The 27783-nt window shown below is 40.0% G+C and overlaps 2 protein-coding genes across 3 annotated transcripts in view; one reads left to right on the top strand and one right to left on the bottom strand.

Moving 5' to 3' along the window:
* Window positions 1-2947, top strand: part of ADCY5 (adenylate cyclase 5) — a 204269-nt gene extending 201322 nt beyond the window's left edge. The window contains exon 21 of the mRNA XM_066553913.1: window positions 400-2947. Within this exon, the coding sequence (XP_066410010.1) occupies window positions 400-528 (129 nt within the window). The 3' untranslated portion in view covers window positions 529-2947. The remainder of the gene's footprint in view (window positions 1-399) is intronic.
* Window positions 2948-6322: 3375 nt separating this feature from the next.
* Window positions 6323-26783, bottom strand: SEC22A (SEC22 homolog A, vesicle trafficking protein). 2 transcript variants are annotated; one of them, XM_066553300.1, is made up of 8 exons: window positions 26701-26783; window positions 23060-23234; window positions 21333-21536; window positions 19904-20067; window positions 18626-18820; window positions 13883-14001; window positions 10814-10879; window positions 6323-7515 (listed from the first exon to the last, which is right to left on the bottom strand). In XM_066553300.1, the coding sequence occupies exons 2-8, from the start codon at window positions 23071-23073 to the stop codon at window positions 7315-7317; spliced, it is 963 nt and encodes a 320-aa protein (XP_066409397.1). In that variant the 5' UTR covers window positions 23074-23234; window positions 26701-26783; the 3' UTR covers window positions 6323-7314. The 2 variants fall into 2 exon arrangements, with proteins under 2 accessions (XP_066409397.1, XP_066409398.1); XM_066553301.1 differs by lacking the exon at window positions 26701-26783 and adding an exon at window positions 26220-26345.
* Between the last annotated feature and the right edge of the window lie 1000 nt (window positions 26784-27783).

The raw sequence follows: 27783 nt of genomic DNA, 5'->3' as shown, positions 1-27783 counted from the left end.
GACCTGTTTTCCACTACTACTAGTAGTGGAAAATTCCAGTGGCTACTCCAGTGATACAATGAATGCATCTGAGCAGACTGAACTGACTGGTGTGTTTTTAAAAATGTGACTAATTTGTTACACTTTATCCAGTGACCTCATTGAAAAATGCAGTTTCCCCAGTTGTGAACTGTGTGTGACACCTGTACTTTCTCCGTTTCTAATGGTTGTGTTTGTTCAGCAACTTGTGCCAACCTTTCAGTTAGTGATTGATATGCAAACGTTGATTGACTTAGAAACAAAACAGTTGATCCTACTTTATGTTGTCCATGGATTACTCCAAAAGCAGATGGAAAGACTGTGTGGAAGACAAGGCAAGCTCACTCTTGTTCACTCTGTTCACTCTTGTTTATTCTGCAGGTAACCACAGACATGTACCAGGTTTTAGCAGCCAACAACTACCAGCTGGAGTATCGAGGGGTCATAAAGGTCAAAGGCAAAGGAGAAATGACCACCTACTTTCTAAATGAAGGGCCTCCAATTAGTTAGCACCGACTGCAGCGCCACACAAAGATGGATTTTGCATTACCCAGGATTGTGAATAGGAGAAGAATCATTTTTTGGTAGTGAAGCTGAACATTTGGTGCAGTTGAAATTTCACCCCATGACTCATATCAGCAAATTCTTTGGCCACCCATTGAAAAAAGCAAGAGAAAGAAACCACCTTGGAGTTGTTCCTGGCTGAGTGCTAAGCTGACCAAAGATGTGCACTACAGAGTTCACAGATAAGACATGAATTCGGCATTTTTAAAAAGGCTGCTACCACAGGATGGCATAAGAAGCTATTTAAGTATTTATTGACGCAACACAACATTTACTTGGTTGAAGGAATGTATGATTCACTACAAAGCATTATTTTGGAATGGATTTGCACTCCCATAATGTTTCCATCCCATACTGCCAGCTATTTGAAGTGTACCACTGTGCTTTTATTAGCTGTTTTGAATGGGCTTTCAAAACTGACACCCACTGTTGCAGCACACAAAAAGGCCTTTTAGAAGGGCATTGGTAATGTTTTAGTATGAAAAGACATTATAGCCTTGCCCCCTCTTTTTCCTTCTTCTCCATGGCTAAATGACTGCTCTTCTGAGTGGGGCTGGCACACCTGATGAAGGGGAAGATCAGGATAAAGGAAGATGGCTCTACAACTATATTTATTAAAAAGTCGTCTGTGCTCTTCTTTGGTATCTATCAGTTTACATGGGAAAGACTAGATGTAAACAAGAGACACTTTGTGGGGGGAACTCCCCTGAAATTTGTTGTGGGTTTTTTTGTATTTTTTATTTTGTAATATTGAAAACATGGAGATCTAACAGATATACCAAATTCTATATTTTGTAAATTATATATAAATTAGAAGGCAGGCTGTCCACACCAAGGTGTGGGGGGAGGTGTATATAACCTGTAGACTTTTGTGTAATTTTTTTTCTGTGTAATACTCTGAACACAGACTTGGCAGTTTTCAGATTATCACTATACAATCAACCAACAACAAACAGGTGACTTTCCAGGCTGAATCAGATGCATTTTAAAATGAAACTCCAGAAAATTCTACAACCCCAAAGAAGAGGAAAAACCCGCGGTAGTCACAGAATTATTCCGTGCAGCGTTCCAGCGGAGGGTGTCGGCTTCCCAATGGAAACAGGACCTTTGAGTTTTAGCTCCTGAGACGGTATCAAACGTGTCAAAAAGAGCTCCACCCAAATCTTCTAACTCTTAACAGGAGCTCTTATGAGAAAAGGAAAAAAGCTCATTTGAACTTTTCTTTTAAAAAAATACTTTTTCATAGATGGTCTTAATAGAATCCTGCTGATCTGAGAGTTGTCTGACATTGTAACTGCCATGTGACATTACAAGGAACTATGTGCTGCAGCATTGAGTTTACTTTCCTGTAGTAAGCACTTATTCACAGATTTTCAATTTTCAGGAATTAGATGATCTTCAAAAAAGATTATGATGGCAAGTGTGTATATGAGGTGGTCAACCTTAAAATAGTGCCATTGAGACTGTGTTGGGCATCTTTATCACTAGTGGGGGGGTTTCTGAATAGTTCACTGTTATCATTTATGTACCTTTTCTAACTATGAAAGAAAAATCCCTTGATATTTTATTAAAAAAAGAAAATTATTTAAAAAAGCTATATTTTTTATATTCTATGAGGGGAAGGTTTTGATATTGAATTTGGCTAGAACTAAAAATTACTCCAATCTTTTGACATTTAATAAACTTCTTTTCCACTCTTCTCAGGGCAGAATTATTGTAGTACTCACAGCATAATGATTGCACTATGGTGGTGGCGATTTCTTTTTCCTACTCGACAATGAGAATAAGTGAAAATCCATGGACCTGTCTTAATTAATTTGCTCTATTGCTAAGCATGACCCAAGCATTAAGCCATTTAAACATGAGCTTAAATGGCATCTCCCCTTTCCTTCTCCCTTCCACTAGGAAACATCTCTGAAAAGTATAGTATATTGACTTCTGTAAAACTGCCAAGTCTGCCCTTGTACTATACTTTTGCTCCTTTTCATCTTTCCTGGTTTGCAAAATAAACTTAAGTTGCATCACAGTGTTATGCCTTTGTCCCCTCCTCCACCTCCCATCCCCTTTGTCTCTCACTGAGTTTCATTTCCTTCATGCCATACACTTGATTTTAGGTTTGCTTTCTGCTTTCCAAAAGTCTGCAGTCTTCTTAACTTTTGATTCACCTTATGAAGTTGTGTTGTCAATGAAATTTCAAGTCCCCAGTATCTCTAGCTGTGATTGTTGACAGTGTGTCATGATCATTTCAAGGGGTATTCACACACTCTTTACTCTGGATCTTGCAAAAATGGATACAGTTATGATTTCCCATGGAAATTGAAATCTATTTAAGTAATTTAACTATATTAAACACTGTTTCACTGGTGATGTGTGTCTGTTTTATTTTAGCTGCAGCTGGCTGGCGGGATGACACTTAAGTTGTGTAGGAGATGCTGAATCTGCAAATAGAAACATCCAGGTCTTGTCTGGCACTGATGGATGCCCTGGTCCTTTGCACTGCCCCATTATGGAGCCCCAAGGGCTCAGACCCAGCAAACATCCCCTGGGTCCTTCTTGTGCTCCCAGCTGCCCCTGGAATCAGTCTCAGGGCAGCTGACAAAATACACCAGCATAACTTAACAGCTTAAATTTGTGTGTGTGTCCTATTAAAAAAAAAAAAAAAAGTTTGTATTTACAAAAGCACATCACCTTTGCCAAAGAGTACCCCAGGTATGGTACTTGTCCTCTCAAGGACACTGGAAGGAGGCAGCACTGCTGCCAATGCAACATTTTCAATCTTTACACGTAAAAGTAAACACTACACATGACTGTACCAATTAACAGGAGCCTCAGGTAGAGCTGAGAAACAAAACCCTGCAGCTTCCAGCTGACTTCTTTTAGTTGAGAAGACATTACACAGGCAGCTGAAAATGAAATGCCCTACAATCTGTTATAGATTAGGAGGGATTTTATGAGTGTACTGAGAACACAGCTGCAGGAACAAAAAGCAATGAAGCATTTAAGGTACGAGTCTTTATGAAAATTGGTGGAGAACTATTTAATATTTTCTGTGCTCTCCTGCATAATCATACAAACAGCAGTTTAGGCCATTGCCTGATGTAAGCAACTTTTTTAACTATCTGTAGAAGGGTATTCCCCTGGGAGGGAAGGCAGGAGTCTCCAATGCAGTGTTCTCTCATTTCAATTACTGTACACAGACTGGCTGTATAGTTTCCCCCAAATGCATCTTGTTCCCACCCAGAAAGCATTTTGATGAATTTTAGGTGTTTAGCCACTTCTCCCCAACACAGATCTGACTACCTCAAGTATTTGCCGGCACTTAATAAAATTATACATTTGGGACACACTGAATTTCTTAGATGTGTGTCCTCCACTGCAAATATCTCCAGCCTGGCTGTTTATGTGTTACACAACGTCCACAGACACCAACACCTGGCCAAAAAGTATGCCCAGAGGCAAATATTTTCATTCTGTTAAGTTTCCCAACTGCTCCTCAGGGCACCATCACTTCCAGACTGAAGTTTAGGAGTTGTCAGAGAGAGCAAGCTTGGGATGCTGCTGGGAAAAGGGCAGCTTAGCTGTTTTAAAGCTGAGAAAACTCAAGTTTCCTTGCTCTTGACCCACTTGGTCCTTGCGACTGAAGGAGCAAGTAGGCTCTGGGGAGGTGGGGGAGGACTGAGAAAATTGAATTTCAGGCCGGATGATGGGGGGCAGGAGCAGCAGCAACATTCTCCTGCCATTTGGGAGCCAGATAGTTTCCTGTGAAAAGCAGAGGTGGCTGCACTGCTGGGGCCAGCCCTGTCCCGAGGCTCCCCTGGCAAAAGGGCTGGGAAAGGGGCGGGGGTGCCAGCAGGGAGTCACCGCAGCAGGAGAGCCCAGCACTGACACGCCCGCAGGGGCAGCACGGCACTGGCATTCCAATAAAGAGCTCCAGGGGACAGCGGCTGCACTCAGCTTCCCTGTGAGCAGCTGGCCCCAGAGATCTTTTAACAATTTCAGATGCAAATAACTATTGCCATCTACTGGAAATGGCATTATACACCTACCTTTCTAAGTCAGGCAAGCCTTTGGTCATTCCTTCCTGAAAGCAAATACAGAGACACCTTATTGAAAGATAAGCAATCTATGGTGGATACTCCTTTACAAATACAGCATGAAATGGGCTCTGCTGCTACTAAATCCCACAGAACAATCAAGCAACCACGAATGGCCATCTGCACTTCACACTGAAGTAAAGCCTGTTATTCAAGAGAGTAATCAACTTTCCTAAATTCATCTTCCTAAGCCTGGTAACTCAAGTACCTGGTAAAATCAGCAGGGAAGCCCCTGCCTGAGTGTTGAGTTTGTGTAAGCAAAAAGGAAATCCTGGGAATTTTCAATAAATTTTCACCTCCAACCTGGCCTGCTGTATCTCTGTTCTGATCTCACACCAAGATGTCAGCAACTTCTAATATTACAAACTCAAACATGCTAAGAAGCTAGGTGGTTTTAGCACCTAGTAATACCACATAATGAAGAACAGTCATGCTCATTAAGTTTTCATTGTGAAATGGGATTTTTATCAGTGCTATAAAAGCAGGCAAACAAAACCCCAACTGTTTTCTGATACACTGGCAGTTGCATTTGTTCATGATACCTGCTAATCAGCAATTAGTTTAATGCCAGCATAACTGGAATGGAATAATGGCTCCAGATGCGATGACAAAGGAAGTTTTCATTCCTTAAAAATGGATCTTTGGGAATAGCAGGAAGGGACGGTGCCTCAGAGAAAACAAAATTCTCTGCTAACATATAAACCAAGAAATGATGCAACAAGAAATTCTTATGTGCACAACAACCTGAGATAAAATCTTAACAATACTTAAAACATTCATAGTAGCTTCCCTGCTTATCAATGGAGGTGAAAATACAGGTATAAGGGCTCTTCTAGACACTGTAAGCAAAATAAAACCTGGTTTTATACTTAAAACATCATACCTCTATTTTTTAATCACCGATTTTAAATGTAAAGGACTGCTCTTCACCTTTTCAGAATGGTGCACTGGATGTTAATACAAGCAATTCTGGGTGCTAAGTAAGGGCCGTTTGCTGCTCATGTTCATAAACACCTTCTTCTTCCCTGTCTCGAAGTAAGGAGAGAAGAGAATTAACTGAGAAGCACCAACCCTGGAGCCTGCACACCAGGGGTCTCCAAAAGCTTCACCTCAGACAGCAGCCCGAGACACAGCACTTCCCACTGCAGTTTCATTCTCTAATTCTTCTTGGTTGTATTATGCACAATTTTCTTAACTAATACTCCATCTATTTAAAAAGAAAATAGTTCCTTTTTTCCTGGTCATAAAATCTCCACGAAGTAACTTATTTAAAAACGTAACATTTTGGTATGAAATGTCCAAGAAAATTTGCCTGGGCCAACATTTCACAGCACAGCAAAGCTCTGCCCGTTCCCAAATCCAGCAACACAAGGGCAGTGCAACCTCTCTGCCATTAAGCCTTGATTAAAACTTGTAGATAAAACCTTATATCTATTTGTACATTTTAAAACATCATAAATAACTGTAATATAAAAATAAAACCCCAGTGTAAGTGATGGTGGTCTTCTATGGTTGGTTGGAGTTTGCTGGTTGATTCACCAGCTTTAGCAGCATACATTTGTTCACTCAACTAAATCACAAAGGTTTTATCCCAGCACAAAAACACCCAACCCATAAAGCCCAAAGAACCAACACAACCCCTGTAATTTCTTGTTTAAGCTAATCAGACTGGTTTATTATTTTCCTGTCACCAGATGTCTGTCTCAGGTTTGAGCTAATTATTCATCCATTTCTGAAAGTAAGGAAGAATATATAAAAAGGACAGTATTCCAACAAGTACAAGTCATTCCATTTACTCACCAATCTGTTCCCTTTCAACCCTTCCAGAGTCCAAACACATGAAGTGTGCAAGGATCCTGATTAGTGGCAGAACTTTCTGAATAATTACAAAAAATGAACCCTATCTACATAAATCAATTTCAAAGAATAATTAAAAGAAAATCATAAATGAAAACACATTAAAGAACTTACAGCACAAGACAAAGCACCACAGGTGAAGCTGATCCCTAGAAACTGAGTTTCCAGGTTACATTTTAATTAAGAAAACATTCACATATATGTCAATGTGAAATAAAACATTCCAAAATTTAGTATATTACATATGCCACATCTAGTTGCTAATATGCAATAGCATTATTATTATTATTATTTATTTAGCCTATTCCCTACTGCCTCACAAAGGCAAAACTGACCTTGGAAGTGAAAAGCTTGCACAATATGCAGAACATACTCTACACATTCCTCCATTAATGTACAAATGTGCTTCCACCCTACCATCAGATAATGTGATCATGAAATACCATCCGATAATTCCACATCAGATTATCTCCATGAATGTATGAATGAAGCTTTTTTATGCCACCAGTTCATATTCTACATACATTTCACTGCATGGACATACTTCACTTTCCTCCTCTAGTCCCGTAATCTTTTGTGTCCTTTTCAAGAAAATAAAAAAATAATTAAAAAAAGGTTCAACCACCAAGTGTAGAATGTCCACAGGCATCTTACATTGACTTATTAAAAAAAAAGAAAAAAATAAAAGCCCCATTCAGACAGCTTCTTCTTTTGGAGAACAGCTTTACATTCCTGAGAGTAACTAGTGGAACAAGACTTGGTCTCAGCGTTCCAGGACTTGTCAGACGTTGTAATCAGGGGACTTTCCCTGGGGCTGCCGCAGTCGGATCTGCAGGGTAGAAAAGGCTCCCACAGTGACGTGGAAGAAGAGCTGCCACAGGTTGCGCAGTTCATACAGATACATGTTACACAGGCAGATCAAGCCGAACGTCAGGAAGGACTTGGCATTCCTCCAGCCTGTGTAGTACACAAACAGGTAACACTGCCAGGAGACAAAAAACAAATCAGGTTACCTCATGGAAAATAACTTCTATGGAAGAAAAACTGTCAGGTCACTGAAAAATTACAGCCCAAACCAAGGAAAAGTCTGAATCACACGTGGAAGAACAGCATCAATTCAGCAACCATAGAAGAATGAAGAGTACCTGATATCAATACAAGGTTACATTTGCCTTGCATTAAACCCTGCGAACAATTCATTCGTAATAACCAATTACAGCCTGACATGAGTGGCCCATCCACTAAAGACAGTGGATGTTCCTGGCAATCTCTGGTCAAAATAAACTCTGCTCTACTCAAGCAGCACAGAAGGAACAAGAGAAGGAAAGGAAAGCAATGGGAAGGACAGGGACAATACCAGGGCCCCAGAGCCCAGCACAAGGCAATCCCCAGGCAGCTCCCAGTGTCCTGCCAGGGGTGATGCTGAGAGTCTCCTGTCAGATGCAGAGGCCAAACCCACTGCCCTGCTTCAGCTGTTGCAGGACTGATCACATCTGGAGAGAGACACAACTCCTCTCCTGTAATTTTTAGGCAATGTTTTGCACACTGTGGTGTAACACAATCTGTCAGGACTGCCCACAGTTCCCTACTCAGCCCTCTTCCTACTGTATCTGGAAATCTGCTCAAGTCTTTTGTCTCAGTTTTCATCTCTAAAAGGACAAAGCGTTTACCCAGACATTATTTTTATTTCTCCTATTGTTTGAACTGCTCCTTTAACTGCTACAAAATCAAAAAATTCCTTTGCTCCTTCCCTGGCTTCAGGTCATTTCTGCTGAAGGAAGTTTTTTTCCTGAGCTTCAAGGTAGATAACAATAGTACTTATGCTTACTTTCTATTCCAAATATGTTCCCAGTGGATTTATAACTATGGTCACACAGATTTAACAGCATCCATCATCAGATTATCTAAGTGCCATTTCTGTTCTTCCTGGGTATTTGCCATGTTTTATCAGTCAAAAAAACTCCACTTAATTTTCATGTTCCTCAAAAAAAGGGAACTGAACAATACAATTTATTGAGGTTACTTTATATTCTATTTGCACTCTACCACTTTGTTATAAAGCATGCATTTCCACTCCAAGTGTGGCTGAGAGCAGCACAGCTACTTGTAGTGTCTGGGCATCTAAATATTATCAGAGTGGTGAGGACTGGCATTATCAGTAAGATTTGTATGTTCTTCCTCAAAAGCAAAGTAAAACTAGAGATTAATAACCTGCATGTTTCAGAATCTAGACAAAAGTGTTCTGAACCTGCTTGGCCATTTTGAGCAGAGTAAATGCAACCTGCTTGTGCTGACAACTCCACAAATCATATCTAAAAGAGCAATTAGTTGGTACTGGTATCTCAGCAATAAGAATTCAGATAATTTCCTAGTGTTGTCACTCCCGCTGACAATGTACGAACAAGTGTGACTGCTTCCAAGATTAAAATAAGAGTCAGGATATGCTTCATCAAAATGATTAATAAAGGCTTTTAAACAGTAGGTTAAAAATGTTACTATAACACAATGTCCAATGACTGAATTTTACTGAAGAACTGGAAGTGGATCTTTCATTTCCACTTTTCACTTTCCACTTTCTGAAGTGGATCTTTCATTGGTCCAGCTCTGAACTACTGGACGTGCCCCTTACAGAACAGATGAAAATGCCAAAAAACAGTCAAAAGGCCAAAACAATGCAGCTTTAACAGCTTACTGTAACAAGTACTCTTATGGAACTCCTGAGGGTTGTTTTTCTACTACTAAAGGGAAGTGTTATACTGAGCATGCTTTTATGGAGAAGGCTCCTCTGTGCCACTTCAGAGAAGATTTTGATTTTTTTTTAAGGAATGTTAAGAGATGACTGAAGGCTCAACTTCTGATACTTTGCACTTCTAGTACAACTGAGGCAGTTATTACTTTTCCTCCTTTATAAAAGAGTAGAAACTATGAAGCAGCACTAGACATGTCAGTGAGTCTAATAAAACATCATATTCCATATAAGTCCTGTTCTTTTGTCTGCACAGTTAAAAACATTTCTTGGGAACCAGAGACACACTGCTGTGTTGTTATTAACTGAACAAGACAATACAGCAGGATGGACACCTGGTGGGTGAATGACAGTGAAATGGACTGTCATACAACACAGGGAATTAATGTCCTGAGCTCTTAACTGTAGCCAAAGAGCATCAGAACATGCCAGAGAACGAACATCCCTCAATTCTGAAAACCGACCAATCACATATTACAAAAATTATACCAGAGGGTGGGAAACAGAGTTTCAACAGACCTATTTTGGATATTAATAAAAAGCCTACATTTCAGGTTGCATGGATTCTTTCTTTCAGACAGCTCTGTTCAAGGCAAACAGTGCAGGAAAGATGTCTCAATGGACAGACATGAATACTTTATAAAGAATAAGATTTCCAGTTTGGGAGAGGAGGGGAAAAGTGTATTTTTTTACAAAAACAGAATGGAGAAGCTCTACCTTATCTGATATGGAACAGACTGTTGGCTTAGAAAATTAACACCAATCTAAATTATTTAAGGCAGAAGTCAATGGAAAGTCAACAAGTGTTGGAGGACACAAGTCGCATTGGGACATTTTGCTAGAGATAACAACCTGGGCAAAAAAAAAGACTGATAGAAAGGCATTTTCTTATATTAATGTCTGACACAGTACTAAACACTGGCCAACAGAAACAAGTAAAAACTGGATACTCCACAAGTCTAAGATTAAAAGTCAAAGTAATTATAATAACTGCAACTGAGCATGAGAGACACAGACACAGGTTAATGTAACAGCAGTGTCACTGAATGACAGATGCCAGTGGGCACCTTGCTATAAATAATAAAGAAAAGTCAAATTCAGATGCAGAAATGGAAAGCTGACAGAGAAGAAAAGCAAGAAGTTCCAGGCAGGAAAACAGTGAAAAGCAGCCACAAGCTTTGAAAAGGAAGGAGATGCACATTAAAGTACAGAGTGAAGAAAATTCTAGGGTGCAGAATTATAAAAAAAAAATATATAACCTCCACTGCTTGTGACTTTAGAGATCATTGTCTCAATTAAATGTCTTAATCATCCAGCTGGCAAAAAAATGCCAGCAAACAGAAGTTCTTCGTATCTTTTGTATCAATCTACTACTACATGATACTTTATGATTAATGAAAAAACACAGAGCAGAAAATATTTTCTGTAATCACCTTATTCAAGTATCTGTGACATTTAAGAAAACATGATGACACTTATGCATGACTGGTAATGTTTCTAAACTCTAGTGAATTATGCAAACAGAAAAACACACCTGGTACAAACAGGCTGCGGTTCCAAGAAAAAATGCAATAACATAGCTGAAATCTTCACCTTCATTCTGCAAGAATAAAACAAAAAGCCATGTTTTACAATAAAACAAGTGAAATACCAGTATGAAAGTTATGAATTATTGCATGTTAAAACAGTTTCACACAGGGATTTGTAGCAATTCCTTTACCACACTAAACTGACAATTAAGACTAATCAGAGCTTACTTACATGTCTGCAAAAAAATCATGTCCTGGAGTCTGACCAAAATGTTTATTCACAACAAACTCTTGCCAAGATCTTCAAAAGCTTTAAAGATATCCAGGTCTAACACTGGATATTTACCTTCTCCAGATGCCTTTGAAAATTCAAGTCTAAACACTGGTAACTACCTTTAATAGCAACTTCATAGATTTGTGCCTTGTTAAAGCTTCACGAAATGGAAACGAGGTAACAGGAAAGGACCCAGACTGGCCACTAGGGTGGGGTAAAACTCTGCACAGAGAATAACGAAGGCAGCTCTGTGCTCATGCAATGACAGCTAACAGCAGCACAGGAATTTATCAGAGAGACTTGGAAAATAGGGTTCGCTTGAAGGAAAGATGGAAAAATTTACTTGAAGGGACAGATTTTTCTACTATGTGTTTTCAAAACAAAACAAACCCTTTAACTTATTCAAACGGGTTGTAACAGTTCCTAGAGAGCTGAGCAGAGTAAATTTCCATGCTCAGTGACTATTTTAACTGCATTTCTAGCAGACATCTGCAACTACCAAGAACTTTCCTAGGAAAACAATGGGCACTCATGCAAATGTTTGTCCTTGAGAGCAAATATCACTTGAGAAGAGATGGTGTTCCATCCACAAGGACAACTTGTGTCTGCTGAGAGTATGTTCAGTGTGAAGCATTCTCATGTCCTGTGCTGACCAGGAAAAACTTTGCATGTCTGCACACAAAAGTTACATCCACAATCCAGTAATTTCTACCCAGTGTGTCTTTGCCCTAGTGCCACTGCACATTTGGTGGAGTACAGTTACAGATTGTAACAGAATTTTATTAACACTCAAATAAAACCACTGATTATAAAACAAAAAGTAATTCAGAGACATTCTTTTGAATGACTTCTCAGAACACGTTCCATTAATTGTGTTTTGGATTACTTCTCCCTAAACCTTGTGGATTTTTCCATAATAAAGTAAACTAAGAGAAATTTTAATGGAATTTTAGTGTGCCTCATTTGTCAGAAATGAAAATTATCTTCCATCTGTACTGCAATCTATTACCTCCAGATGCAATAACATAGAGAATAAAATTAACTGGATGTCCTGTCATCCCTTAAGTAGATTAATCTAACATTTGTGTTCTTTTTTAAAAATCAGCTGCAGAAAGGTAACAGAGTAAGTTTTAGCAACATCACACTAACTGACAAATCCGTTCAGTACTATTTGTACTACAGCATACTTTAAAATCATTCCTATTTATAAACTGAGAGAATTGTGCATAACACAGAAAAACCTAATTAGGGATAAAGTAGAGATGCAGCTTCACTTGGTCTTTCTTTAAAAAACAAACCAAAGACAACTCAGAAAGGAGGACCAAGCATGGAACATTTTCATTACTCTTGTTCATCTATCAACTAGTCTTCCTAAAATGCTGAGAATCAACAGTACTGTTTATTCAATCTTTACATATATCAATACTATATAAGATAACTGGAATACAGGAATTCTTCTTTACCTTATTTCCCTAAAAAAAAAACTCCATCAGGTATCAAAAACATTGCAGTTAGCTACTGAAAGGGCTAGAGACCAAGACTTACAAGGAGCAGCTGAGGAAACTGGGACTGTTTAGCCTGGAGAAGAGGAGGCTTGGGAGAGAACTTACTGCTCTCTGCAACTACCTGAAATGAAATTGTAGCAAGGTGGGAGCTGGGCTCTTCTCCCAGGTAACAATGGGTAGGATGAGAGGAAATGGCCTCGTGTTGCATCAGGGGAAAAATTTCTTCACTAAAAGGGCTGTCAAGCTGCCCAGGGAAGTGGTTGAGTCATCACCCCTGAAGGAATGTAAAAGCCTTGTAGATGTGGCACTTTGGAACATGGTTTAGTGAACTTGGCAGTGCTGAGTTATGGTTGGACTCAGGTCTTTTCCAACCTAAATGACTCTATGAAGTCCAGATATGTTTAAATAAAAAGACTCTCTACCAGCCAAGTAAGAGGATTACCATTTTCTCTCGGAAAAGTTCCACGGGGTTTTTACTTTCTGTATCTATCACCACAATTATAGCCATTAAATTGTGAGGAAGTCTTTGGTTTTTTTGGTGGCAACACATATGAACTTTCTATGCATGCCTGCCAAGTACTAGCAGCATATTCACCTGAATTGCTTGAAAGCATAAACCATTATTAGTGACACTGTAGCACTTGTGGGAACACAACCAGCACAAGAAATGGAATAGAAAGAAACTGAAAGGCTACAGGGAGGGTCATAGTAGAGATTTTACAGAAGAAAAATGGGTTTGGGGGAGGTTGTTTGGGGAGGGGATTTTAGAAGAAATTACTTGACAATTTTCTGACACTGATCAAGACACAATGAGAAATAAGATTTAATAAATGCAAACAAAACTAAAAAGGTTCTCTAAGAAACGACTTTACAAAACCTGTTTAAAGATTCCCGCTCTGTGGACTTTTCAAAAAAACTGCCCAGATTTTCAAAGCTGTTCATCATGTCACTCAAGTGTTTTTAAATAGTATCCAGAGAAATTAAACACCTCATACTCTGGCATAAATTTAGCAAACAGAACATTATGTTCACATTCTCACTGCTCCCAAGGTACCAGGGAAGGAGCTGGCCACCCACCTTCCACTGCTGTAGGAACTCAGCCTCGATGAATGAGGCAGCACACTCGAGGAGGATGCACAGATCACAAACAATACAGGATTTGTAACAGAGGCCTGACCTCACAAACATTACTTTTGAAATAAAACTGGCACAACTAAGTTCATGTAGAATCTTCTAAAACGAAAATTGTGGTTGCTATGATGCATAACTTTTAAACTCATGAACATGTACAATACCTGGAGAAGGCTTTCTATGGCATGGAAGCCACGGATTAAATTCAAAGCTCCACATAACAGACTAAGTACAAATGAGACAATCCCTGGCAGAGTCACAGGTTCCAGACGTTGATGAGGAGCTGCAAAGCAGATCAAAAGAAGATATCAAAGGTCAAAGCAATGCCTTCAGAAATTCAATAAAATAATAATCTCATTTGTCAGTGGTTTCTAGCTCAAGTAAACGCTGAAGCGAACCACAAAATGTCATTTCTGTTTTCTAAAAAGACAAAACATGGTAAATGCTTCAGCACGAGGTTTAGCAAAAAGTAAACTTTCCTCCAGTTCATATATAATTGTCTTGTTATATTTAGTCTTTATCTCAATAGATTCCATTTATTCAGTATGTTAGTCATGGCTGCTCAAACATGCCAGAAAATCAAAAGTAAAAGATGCACTTGCTACTGAAATCTGCCCATAATCAGTAACCAGCTAATAAGTCATGTGCTTAAGAGCTTCTCTCACAACCTCCACTCTTCTTTAACACCAAGGCATTAGTGAGATATTGAGACTGATTTAGCTTGTTTGCTGAACAGAACACTGAGGCAAAGCTATCAGTCCCCTTCCTTAAACACAGGGTGTGATACCAAAGACACACATGAAGGGACAGCTCTGAAACTCAGCTGGCATCTGTACCACAATCTTATATGGACCTTCCAGATTGTGCTTAGCATCTTACAAGTAAAACACATTAAAATTAAAACACTTTCTTTCCAGGCACACCCGCTCTTTCAAGCTTATCTAGGGTCACAAGTATGTAACAGTTATGTATGTTCCTCATTACTGTCCCTTTCCATAATGAATAACAGAAAGCAAATGTGAAAAAACAATGCAAAACTCTTAACAGTCTGGGCAACACTGAGATAACAATGAGACTACTGAGCTGTACTCAAATCATTCTGTTCAAATCAACCAAGTGTAAAGATCTGAACAATGAGGGTAATGAACTGTAACATTAATAGAGAGGGGGTGTCAATCCCAGTTGTTTGTATTGCACAGACCCAGGAAAAAGGTTTTTCAAACAGTTTATGAAGTTACAGAACCTAAAAAAGCCCCAACAAAAGCTATTTCACATTGATAAGCAGGCAGGGCTGTCTAATTAAGAGTGTACAATAAAACAAAAATATACAGGATGAGTTCAGTTAATTAATTTGTGCTGAATTTAATACTGTATAATCAGTTGGGGTGGTTTTTTTTAAACAAAAGTATAACCCATGTTTAACTGTGAGAGCTCACTGCTTTTCTAACTGTAGAGCACATTACTCCCAGCAATCACTCGGTTAAGGTTAGATATGGTAGATGTGCTATTTGCATACCAAACCACTCTTTTTCAATGACTCCCAAGTGGTTGTTTTGTTTTGGGGTTTTTTTTTAAACCATCTCATCTAGAGTGGAAAAAAGCTGAGGGTGTATATGACTGTTTTCATCCAATAGTAATGCCATTCCATTAACTGGTGGATAAAATTAGTTCACTGCTCTCCACTTGCAGCCCTCCAGAAAATCTCCTTTTCTCCATGTATTGGGTAACTTAAAATCATTGTGTGCTAAAACAGCATTTAAAACACCTCTTTGAGAACCATGGGGGAAAAGTAAAGAGTCTGGACAGCTAAATCAACAAAGTCAACGAAGTCTATGAAGGTTCATTAAATAGTAACTTCTCTCTTGTTCAAATATGAAAAAAAATAAAGGACATTATGTACCATTAATAATGTCATTAAACTCACCAGGTCATAACAAATTTTAGTGTTACAATCAAAGCAACAAGACTCATTTAAATACAAAAAGATGAAGATAAAACCAAAGGATGAAGAAAGAATGTCAGAGAAGGCAGGGTAAAGGGCAACTGACTTCAAATTGGTATATCCATCAATCTTAGAAATAAGATTAAGTGCCATATCAAAAATTCTCAGTTCAAATAAAGCACAAATTCTGAATTTAATGTTGACATTTACATAAAAATTCAGGAAATTTACATGGCATGAGAAACTACATTACTTGTAAGAAAGTTTATTTAAAACTAAAATGTAAAAAAAAAAAACCAAACAAAAGCATGGAGTATACCATCAAGCAAAAAATAACTTTGATCTGACAACTGTTTCTTCACTGAAAAAAAGCTCAGAAAACAGTAATTTCATCCTAACCTGAAACATCACACATCAGCATGCTGTGACCTTATTTCTAATGCCTGCCAACACCTACACGTACCTTTGCAGGAAGATTGTATCCATAATCTGCACACTTTCTGCTTCCCACATGCAGAATTACCCCTGTTCCTCACTGCACTGCACAACTCTCAGAGGGAGAAGGCTGCAAGCACTGCCAGCACAGCAGGCCTGGATCCCCACCCCGGCGACACACCCAGTTACAGCGGGAGCGAGCGACAGCCACTGCTTCCCCCACGGCCCGAGCTAATGCCTCCAACTCTGCCATTCTGCACAACAAAACAGGATTTGCATCCACCTAACTTCCCACCTCTGGATGCCCTCCAACTTCATTTAACACAGCTCACTCCAGAAAGTCCTACTTTTTAACAGTACAGCATATTCAGGAAATTCCACTAGGCAAAACATCTTTTTGTGAGAATCTTTTTGCTCTGTCCTTAGAGCAAAGGAGAAACTTGGAAGTCCAGCCAACTGAGTGGGCAGCAAACATCCAGAGAAAGTTCTTTTCAAGGGTGGAGAGAAGTGATGAATGTAAAGAACTACAAAACCATTAGCAGACTTTCTAAAAAAGACACTGTTATTCAACAGCATCTAAAATGTGAAGAGCTGAAGTAGCAAAGTGCCAGCTTCTCATAATGTACAGCCCTTTGATGGTGAGTTTCTACAGCAACTCAAGGAAGGAAGTGGATAACTGAACAGAGATCTATGGAATTCAGAGGAAGAAGAAAGTTAAAAGCAACTGAAAGAGAAACAGAAGAAAAATGACATGGAAAGAAAAGAGGACAACAGAATTTCTTCTGTAAGAAGTTGTGGAGAGGTAAGTTAAAAAAAACAGACAATCACCTGCCAATTATTGTTGAATCTTCTTTTTTAGTTAAAAGGGAAATGGTCCCTATGTTTTTTAATTTAGGTCTATATAACCTTCCAACACTTATTCAAAAAAAGTGATAAAAATCACATTTCCCACTGCATGGACAACTTTTAAAAAACAGCCAATTTTGACACAGACTAAATTCTCTCATGCTTATTGCTTTTTCTTTTTCCAACTGCAGGAAGTTTGAATCTAGACAATTTTCAGAGCTTACCAGCTCCCCTTCTGCCACCATAACCCTTTCCACAAAGCAGGATTACATGAGAACATTAAGAGTAAACAACAATACAGGAATCAAAAGTGGCAAAAGAGTGGTATCACAGCATTACATACCTTTAAAAAGAGCCCACACGTGTAAAAAGATGACAAAGGTATGTACAGTGCTGCTTAGATAATTCCACTCTTTAAAACAATTTAAACACCTTCACACTTTTCCTTTAATCCTTTTCCTGACTCTAACTCCAATACTGTTAAATTGCAAATACAGAGATTGTAAGCTATTTCTACACTGCCTCATAGCACCTGGGATTCTCAGAATCAGGGCCCCAGAGTACAAACAGGGCACCCTACTGGTTTTGTTTGGTTTTCATCTTCCATAGAAAGCAGTTTTCAATCTTCTAGAGTAATCCTCATGAGTAAGTACATAATAAGGATAATATACTGGCAAAGAGGTCTCATTTACGTATACATATACATAAACTGCACAAAATCACATTTATTACAACATTGTAGGAGGTGTTTAGATTTATGATTGCAATTCTATGATTTATGATTGCACCCTGACACTGTAAAGTGAACAGCATCAGTATGTGCCTGCTCAGGATAATTTATAGACAGCAGTACTTCTGAAAAAAAAAAAGGAAAATATATTAACTAATTAAAATCAACACTTCCTTCCATTCTATTTATGATTTTGGTTCACTAAACTTGGAGGACTGAAATCAGATGATGTCAATTTCACATGTGGAGCCCATGTATCAGTGCAAGGATTTGGCATTTTGTTTCTGTCCTGCTGAGAAACATCTGAAGATGGGCCTCAAAGCCATTCAGAGGATTCACCGAATAGCACAAACCTTTAACCCAGCTCAACCCCACAATTCCACAATTAACTCCTGCATGAAGTAAACTAAAGTTTAAAAAAATTAATGACTACTTAAATAAATTTGGCAGTTTTATACAAATTGCAATTCTTAACGCTGTACATAAGGCACTCATTTTAGAGAGTGCATCTCTAAGCCAGAACAGCTCTTTCGATTTTCACCATTGCAAAGGCTTCCTCAGGAGATGCTTCTCCCTCCAGCTGCTCTGACTCCTGACACTGCTCTCAGCTTATGTCAACACTGAGTCTTACTGGGCAGAAATATCAAAACTTTTCAGAAATCCTAAAAGGTCAAAAAAAAAAATAATCTTGTACTAAGTGCTCATCTTCATTAACAGGGCTTTTTCCCTTCAATAAAGCAGTCTAATGGACAGAGTCATTTCCTCCTCTGAGTGCCTCGAGAAGGTAAGCATTTGCAGCAAGAGACAAAACAGACATCTGAGCTAAAATACACATATGGTCATATCAGCTTTATGTTTTAGAAACATGAAAAGAAGCTTTTTTTAAAAAGAAAAAAAAATTGAATTTTACTGCATCTGTCTCATTTAAGGATACAACACAAGTCTGGAACTTACCTGCAGATATCTTACCAGTACCCTTATACTCCCCCACAGGTACATGAGAAAAGCCATTGGCTGAACCAAGTTCTGACACTGAAATCTGATACGGTGGCCTCAGTTTGATTTCAGTCTGCATATCAGCAAGATTCATCTTTGTTGACAAAGAACGCGTGTTGTTGTATCTTTGTTTGGTCCTCTGAATGAAATTATCTGTGCAAAATTTAAAATAAAAAGGTATTTTTCTATGGACTTTGTTAATTACAAAATCCAAGACCATGCAGCTTTTCAGTTCACAAACTGAAATATATGGCTTGAAACATTTGTATTTATCTTGGATTTTTAATGCTATTTCTGTTTTGTGCCTAATACATCATGGGTTATTTAATGCTGCAATTAAAAAAAATTAAGCTCTAAAAATCTAATTATGTAATAACTGAATAAAATAATGACTTTTCATTGCATGAGACTGAATGCATTTCTAATACAATGGATTTACTGCAGTTATTCTAGCTTTTCTGTTAGTTTAGTAAATATCCTTATGAAAAAAATATGTTGTGGAAGAAAAAAGTGTTCATAAGAAATCTTCACAAGCAGGACAGTAATGTCATACAGAAATTGTCATTAACTGACTGAATTATAGACAGGAATTAACCAACTGGAGTATCTTCCCCCGTGTTTCTAAAACTGCAGTTCTCTTTGCTCTAATGTGTTTCATAATAATATCTAATTACAGTAATTTCTAATACATAGTATTAAAGCAACATAAATGAATGGAATTCAGAACAGCTGTTATCTGGTATATATGAGATGAATTGCATTTGGAGTCTGAAGAGTAAATGCTCCACTACATCATAAGAGAAGTAAAAATTTCTCCCTTTCATATACTGAACAAGAGATAGCACAGCTAACAGCTAACATGAAACTACAATCTTTTCCTTGAGAAATTTATGAAGCTCAATGACTTCACAGGTTAAGTATTTCAACAGGTATGAAGTCAAACAATTGCTGGTATTACTACCAGAAGATGAATTCCAGAGTTGCTCACACAAGGCTTAAACCAAAACCTACTGGAATGAACAGAAGTAAGTTTGGATAAAACTCTAGTAGCCTAATTTAATGCCCCCAGAAGTATTTCTTTATTGACTCTAAGAGCAGTTAAATCAGATTCTAAATCCACCTGAAACACAGCTATAAATTGCTTTGGACATTTTTTTTGTGGGCATTAAGTTGTATCTATTTAAATACTCATTTGTCTTAGTATGAGAATGAAGGGGGAGAAAGTCAGATCCTTACCAAACTCTATAAAACAGTATGGTCTGATAGCAGTATTCGTCTTCATCATATTGTAGGTAGTGATGAACTCCTTCTGAAGCTCATCCAGGAAACAGAAAGCCAGGACATTGGGATAATTTTCAGTGCACAACATCATATAGCTTACTCCCAGAGAACTTATAAAGCTACAATTGAGAAAACATATTCAAAATTTAAATTCAGTGAATTAACTGCTCTTCTAGTCTGATCTTATATATTCTGTAACCAGAAAAACAAAAACTTACATAGGGTAGCAAAGGAATATATGTTTACTGAAAACCAAAAGTATTCTAAAAGAAAAACAGGTTACTTTTAAGCAATGTTTTACTTGAACACCACATTGTACAATCATATGAGAAGCTGGTTTACATGAATGTGTATGTAGGTATCTACATGTGTGTGTGTGCACACATATACACACACTTGTTAAAGAGAAAATAACAAAACTTTTAGGATGCAGAAACACAGCAGGTTCATCCCATAACAGCTTTTCACTCATCTCAAATGTACAATATGGGATCTGGTGCAGCCCAAAAATGCAAAACCTTATTTTCAGATTCAGGGGAGGGCTGTTGGCTCTTTCTAGAGCATGGGAAGAAATAAAACTGTTCTGTAGAGTTAATTAATTAATAATTCTCCAAAGACAGTTGCAAGGACAACCAGAGATGGCAAATATGAAATCAGAAAAGGACAGTTTGCAGTATACATATTCTGTTGCGTTTAGGAAATCCATTAGAGTTTCTGGATAACTTACAGTATTAAAAGTAATCAAAGACAAAAGCAGTAAAATCTAACCTGATTAAGCCTTATAACTTATTCTTAAAAAGTTTGTTTTAAGCTAATCAGTTTACAGGCCAACTGTAGTTAGCCTGTAAAAAAAAAAAAAAGATTGAAACAATTTAGTCCATCCTGGGCTTTAATCCAAGAAATGCTGGAAACTCACATATACCTATAGGAGATGGAGAGGTCTTAGCACTTTCTAGGATCATTCAGGTGGTACATGTTCCACTACTGTAACTTCCACATGGTTAACTAGGGGCTAAGATGAAGTTACCTCATTTAAAATATCTAAATTAGAATCAGAATTTTGGTCAGTTTAAGAGCAAGTGAACTATAAACAATAAAGAATTTCTTCTAAATATCTAATCCAAACCTACCCTTTCATTTAGTGTAAAGCCACTCTTCCCATGATGTTGTCCTATGACTTTGTGCTATTATAAAGGAACTTCCACGAAGGTCTGAATAGGTTCAAATCTTTCTAAAATTGCTTAATTTTTAAATTTCAGATATATAAATAGTGCCAAGCATTAATCTTAGTTTGATTAAGCATTTCTAATGTGCACAATTAACTTTTTCACTTACAGAGAGACACAACCTAGGATGTTGCAAATACTTAAATGAGATGCCTTACTTTATATTATACTGTCCAGTTTTCAGAGTACATCTGTCAGGAAGCTGAGAAAGTTTTTTTGAGAGCATTTTAAAATATTTTCTACATTCTTGCATTCCCGTGCTCTGGTCACAATCAGTAGATGCAGAAAGGGGGAGTCCATCCCTCACACGGACCACGGAGGCAGATAAAATCATAGACATTGCCAACAGAGTTAACAACAGCCTGCAACAAAACACAAATCAGGAGGAATCAGAATTGAGGTAAAAGCACAGACAAGAGAGTCAACTGTGATGAATCAAACTTCTCAAACTGTACAGTGGGTTCAGGCCTCAACTGGGGCACAGTTAGGATTTTCAACTGTAACTCAGACTAGAGTCTTAATTGAACAGGACCTACTAATCTACACAAGCCACAAAACAGTTCTTCAAACCTTACATTAAATCAAAACATTCAAAAGTTTAGCAAGACAAGAATTAAAAGGATTACTTATCTGCTAAGCATCAGTACACAAATTTGTTCTCCTCCAAGTAGGCGAACTGCTAGAATTTATATGAAGCCAAAAGCAAACACTTCCTCAGCTCTTAACATTGCTCTGCAGACTCCTACCATATACTACACCTATCACTTCAGACACTATGAAAAAATATTTTTGCCTCCCTCAGATGATGCTACTCAAGTTCCATACAGTAACAAACTCCAAGAGGAAACATATTTCTGGATACAGCTGAAATATGCTTTTGTGTGTGATACTGACATGTTTACAGCACCTTTCAAACTATGACGTTAAGGGTGCTTTACAAGCCTCAGCAGCTGAATGACTGCATTCTCACAAGTCAGAAATCCAAATCTTCCCCAAAAAGACACTACCTCTTCACAAAAGAGAGGAAATAGCTATATTTACCTGAACTCTCATCTTCTCTATTTCCCACTCCCCAAAGATTATATATCCATCAGGAAATTTAATGAATAATCAACAATATTCAGGCTTTTCAAGGTTATTTACTCCTCAGAGAGAAAGAGGCATATCATAACATAAGCACTAAAAATGTGTTGTCACTTTCAGTTTAGTAAATTCAGCTTCATCAGCAGTCAAACTTCAAACTCCTCTGAGATCCATCACATTAGCTGAATAAATTCCAAATTAATACCCTCATATTTTACTTGTACAGCACATCAGACTCTCCCCAAAGCTGTAACTGTTGACTGCAGTCTGCTGAACACCTTGGGGATTTTATCAGGTGCCTTTGTTATTTCAGCACTTCACTGGAGAAATCCCTCCTGAACAAAGTGCTTCCATCAGCTGGACACAAAACCAGAAAAGAACCCCAACTCCAGGACTTCCTCTAGATCAGCCTGCTGGCATGAAGCATTCAAGAAACTAAACCCACAGTTGTAGAAACTTTTACCTATCCCCAAGTTCATGCACATATTCCCAGAAGGACAATTCACATGGAATGCACACGGACTCATGCTCTTAACCATACTGCTAACCATATAACCAAGGAGTGAACCAAGCAGCTCAAGAGCACAACAAAATTGCAGAGGAGCTTTAAACTGTAATGGTTCTCTACCAATAACCATTTCTACCACTCAGAACTCGATCCTGACAGGGACTTTTGGGAGCTGTATCAATATAAACAAGAGCAGTGATGCCATGGCACAGTTTAAATACCCCTTCATCAACTTACTAAGACAAAATGTAATTTCATGGATCTGCATTTCCCCTGATGAAACAAATAACTTACTTAGCACCTAACATGAAGAAAGGAACGCAGCTCCATGTCCTGTTTCGGGAAAAGGCAGGGAATAGGACTGCACAGCAGGAGAAACCCAGAATCCTGCAGCCAGCTCTCAGAAGAAAAGGTATTATTCTGTTCACTTTGTAAATTATCTCGATGGTTAAAGTTCATGTTGAGCTATCTGATGAGATAAGAACAAACAAAAAAAGTTAATAAATACATTTAGTGGGTAACAACGCACTTCAGGTCTCTTTTGTGAGGTCATACATATTGGAAAGGCCTGAACATAGCCAAGGGAGGTTAGTCAAAAGATAATAAAAGAAAAAGAAAACTGGGATAATAGAGATATTAAAATGTTTCTGTTCTGTTAGTCAAAAGATAATAAAAGAAAAAGAAAACTGGGATAATAGAGATATTAAAATGTTTCTGTGTTCTTTAAGTGAAGTTCAGGAAGTCCCAGCACTTGAGGCATTTAAAACAGGAAAACATGCTACTCATCTGCACAGTACAGGAGTAACTCAGGTTTACACAACCTTTGATTCTGAACCCCATCAGTACCCCCATCCACTACATTTGATTAATCCATAATCTCTGCTCAGAGCACCTCAGGAACGAAACACAGCACAACCACAGCTCTATTTCCAAAGCATTAAGATTTTCAATGTTCAATCTCATCATAGTTGCTTTGCTCCTACAACTGAGAACAAAGAACATAAATACCACTAACAGCAGCATGAATGCACAGACAACAGACAAAGCAAATGATAAAGCCATGTTTAGAGGTATTCTTTCAACTTTTATGTCTATTCTGTATGTAAATAAATATTTGCATAAATCTTGAACAAAACTTTGAGACTCCTACTTACACTCAGAGAAAAACAGGCTCTGTTTTTCAGAGAAGACAAAAGACAAGCCTCTATTGGAACCTGACAATTCTCTTAATATACTACGAAATCATGCAAGGTAGAAATTGTGTAGAGCTGAAGATCTCAACACCAGTTAGGTTTTGTTATCATCATCTTAAAAAGCCACCCAGTGAAAATATGAGCTTTTTTCCCAGCCTCCTAACAGGCTGAATTTATCATAGAATCAGAAAGCTATCTAAAAGCCAAAGCTAATAATAGAAAACTGCTTTGGCTGGAAGATCATACACATGTCAAGGGATGTATAATGCACATAGTGTACAGAAGATTCAGTCTTACCTAAAAATGTATTAACAAAGAAAAAAAGTTTACTAAATCTACCTTATCCAGCTCTCAAAACAATACAGCTTTGCACAGGGAGCCAAGTGGTAAATTTGATATGCACTTACATATTTAGAGATTGAAGAAAGATAAATATGCTTTCAGAGCTACCTCTAAATGTCTTTTTGAATCATCTGTTCAAAGCTGCATTAAGTAATTCACCAAATCGTAACAAACTTCATACATTTTCCTCCAAAAATTCTATATCCCTCAACCACCTGAAGATGACAAAAGACTGCACTGCCACTACAAATGGTCTGTGAATCTCTTACAGGTGCAAGGAAATTAACAGATCAGGTTTGATGTCTCATTCCATGACAGAACTGTGGAATACCAAATCCAACCAGCAGCTGTTTGGCTCACAGGTATCACAGAGGGTCCAAACATGTCACCAGCCTTGTCACAGGCTGCTGCTGTCCATGCTACAATGTCATGGGAATTTAAGAGGCAACTGGAAAAGTTCACAGACAAACTACCAGGGGCATTAAAAGCAAGTCACAACCCTTTGATCAGAGGGATTCTGACCCCCACACAAACACCAACAGGGAGAGCACATCACAGAAGCATCACTCACTCCATGCTTGCACCATTCTTGTTTCCCTTAGTTAGTATTTACTTCTGCCCCACCGTTGTTGATTTCCCCTTCACAGCCCCCCCACAAATGAGAGAGGTCATGGAAAAGAGGAGCATGGAGAAAGCTGGCCACAGACAGGTAAGAGTAGCAGGGTGACTATTCCTCTGCTACTGCACCTTCCCAAGAGCTGTCCAATTCCTCATGCACATTCAGCATCCACTGCTTCACAACTAGGAATCAGCACACGTGCCTGGTTTCATTTCCTCTCAGGAACAAGAAACCTCAGGTGATGGAAACCAGAGCCTGTTTCACTGTACTTGTTTTTTGGAAGCCATAGTCAATTATCATGTTGTTTATTTCTGTGTTATGATGGTACTTGATCCTGAAGCAGCATCTAGGAAGGCCCTAAAAACACTGAAAACAGAAACTAGAACATTCCAGCCTTCTGTAGCAAATTCATCATCTAACTTGTGATCTGACAGTTGTTTTAAACCCATCTGACATAGTCTTGTAACACTTTTAACAAGTGTTTCAAAGTGGCTTGTGACTTTGATTTGCTCAGGATACTTCACCTAAGAAAAACTCTAGCTTTCTCAAAATTCTGAGCAGATCTAGTGTAATGGCAAGCCTACTCTCCTGCACCTGATAACCTTCAGCCAATTTAATCACATCATTTCTTGCTGGGATGTCTGTCTCTCATAAAAACTTTCCATAAAACATAAAATTGGGAAGCGTGTGCAAGCTGCACTCCTGTCTGACACAGAATACAGATAAAACTTCTGTGCTTACTTCAAACGTGTACCTAATACTGTTGGACAATTTATTGTCCCCACTTCTGAGGATTGCGACAGCTGCATTACACAGGAAGGAGTTTAATTTTTTTCACTCTACATTATACTTCAGAAAGTCGTGTTACAAACTGGAGCACTACAGAAGGACACAACAAATAAAGCCACTTTGACATCACCGGATATGATAAGGGAATAATCCTAAATCACCAGCCAATATAATCCCTTCCATAAAGCCAAGGGGAAAGAGAGCTCAGAGGCAGAATCAAGATTCACAGAATCAAAGAGATTGGAAAAGACCTCTGAGATCTTCGAATCCAACCTGTGACTGGACACCACCACGTCACCAGCCACCACTAAGTGCCACGTCCAGTCTTTCCTTAACAGGTGGCTCCAGGCACAGTGACTCCATCACCTCCCTGGGATCCCAATCCAATGTAAAACCACCCCTTCTGAAGAAATTCCTCCTAACGTCCAAACAATTCTGACAAATTAAGGGAGCGGAACCAGTTGCATCCCAAACTTTGGGAGCTTGACCCTTTCACCTGGCACCTACTTACGTGGCAGCTCCGACAGGACCATCTGCAGCCGCAGCAGAAGCGCTGACTCAGTGGTCACTGACTGAGGCGGATCCGCACCGCCCCAGGACACAGAACTTCACCCACCCTCCCGCGGAGCCTGGAGAGTGGCGGAGACCCCTACACACAGCGGGCTCCTGCTACCGAGCGGCGCTTGCCAGGAGCTCCGAGCGGCCCTGGCTGCCTCCCGCGCCCGCCCTGCCCGCGGTAGCGACGCTGCCGCCGCCACCACCACCCCCCGAGACGGCGGCAGCGGCCGCGGCCGCGGCGCGAAGGCAGCCGGCCCTGAGGCTCCGCGGCCGGGCCTGGGGCCGGCAGCGGCGGTAGGCGGGAGGGGAAGGGAGTGAAGGCGAGGCCGCGGCGCGGACGGGGCGGGCAGGGCCGGGCGGCGGCTCCGGCCGCGGGTCCCGCCCCGCCCGCGCCCCTCACGGCGCCGGCCCCGCGCGGGGGGCGCGAGCCGTACCTGGGCAGCGGGGCGGCGGCGCGCGGCTCCCGCCGGGCATTGTGGGAGCGGACACGTCCGCGCGCGCCGCAGCGCCCCCGCGCGTTGCGGCCGCGCCGCTGCGGGGCGGGGCCGCCCTGAGGGCGCTCCCGGCGTCGCCGCCCTCAGGGGCCCCGGCCAGCCCCGCTGTCAGCCCGCGGAGCTTGGGCGGCTGCCCTGGGGCTGCGGGCGGGCCCGGGGCCGCTGTGTGCGAAGGGGACGCCGCCCTTGCGTGGCTGGCATGCGACGGCCACGCTCCTGGGCCGGGCTCCCGGGCGGGGGTGTGTCTCACCGGCCGGGCGGGAGCAGCCGAGCACCGGCAGCGCTGTCTCACACAGCCTTGTCTGAGGCTGAGTTTGTCATAGAATCAGGTTGGAAAATATATGCGGAATCACGGGGATCAACTTATGACACACAACTACCCTGTCAACCAGACCAGGGCACCCAGTGCACACGCAGTCTTTACTTAAACACCTCCAGGGATGGTGACTCCGCCACATCCCTGGGCAGCCCAGTCCAGTGTCAAAGCACCCACTCTGTGAGGAAGTGCTTCCTAATGACCAGCCTGAACCTGCCCTGGTGCATCGTACTGTCCCCTTGTCTGTGCCCTGCGAGAAGAGCGCAACCCTCAGGGTCTGCAGCCTCCTCCCGGGGCGCTGTGGGGAATGGTGAGGCCAGCTCCGAGCTCCTCTCCTCTCCTGCAGGACAATTGGCTCTGCCGTCAGCACAGCTGAGCTTTAGGGGCTGTGCTCTTTGGGTTCTCCCGTGTAATAACTTCTGACAGCGGCTGGCTGGTGTCCACTAGGTTTAATGGATGACACAGCCCTTGGCATGTGCCTGGCACTGTGTGGATAACCAGGTGTGTTTGGGGTCCTCTGCTGGGGCAGCGAGCGTGGCTGCTGGCACCTGTGTGATGGGGACAGAATAGCCACCAGCAAAAGTGCACTGAGATGAGACCAGATGCCAGGCTAATCTCATTCATTTCCCAACAAATCAACTGGGCATGGTTCAACAATAAATGACAATACAAAAGTGAAAGTTTGCAAAACTCGTTAGTAACCTAGA

The sequence above is a fragment of the Molothrus aeneus genome, chromosome 7 (genome assembly GCF_037042795.1).
Source record: "Molothrus aeneus isolate 106 chromosome 7, BPBGC_Maene_1.0, whole genome shotgun sequence".
Taxonomy (NCBI): domain Eukaryota; kingdom Metazoa; phylum Chordata; class Aves; order Passeriformes; family Icteridae; genus Molothrus; species Molothrus aeneus.
Note: the sequence above shows the minus strand (reverse complement) of the source record. Positions and strands in the feature narration are given on the sequence as shown.

Bases quoted from the DNA above. Each gene is read 5' to 3' on its own strand.
- SEC22A (XM_066553300.1), bottom strand. The intron at 20,068-21,332 runs GTAAGGCATCTC...TCTCAATTGTAG, and splicing joins ACTGGACAGTATAATATAAA to CTTTATAAGTTCTCTGGGAG. The intron at 14,002-18,625 runs GTAAGTTCCAGA...TCTGCTTTGCAG, and splicing joins TACTGGTAAGATATCTGCAG to CTCCTCATCAACGTCTGGAA.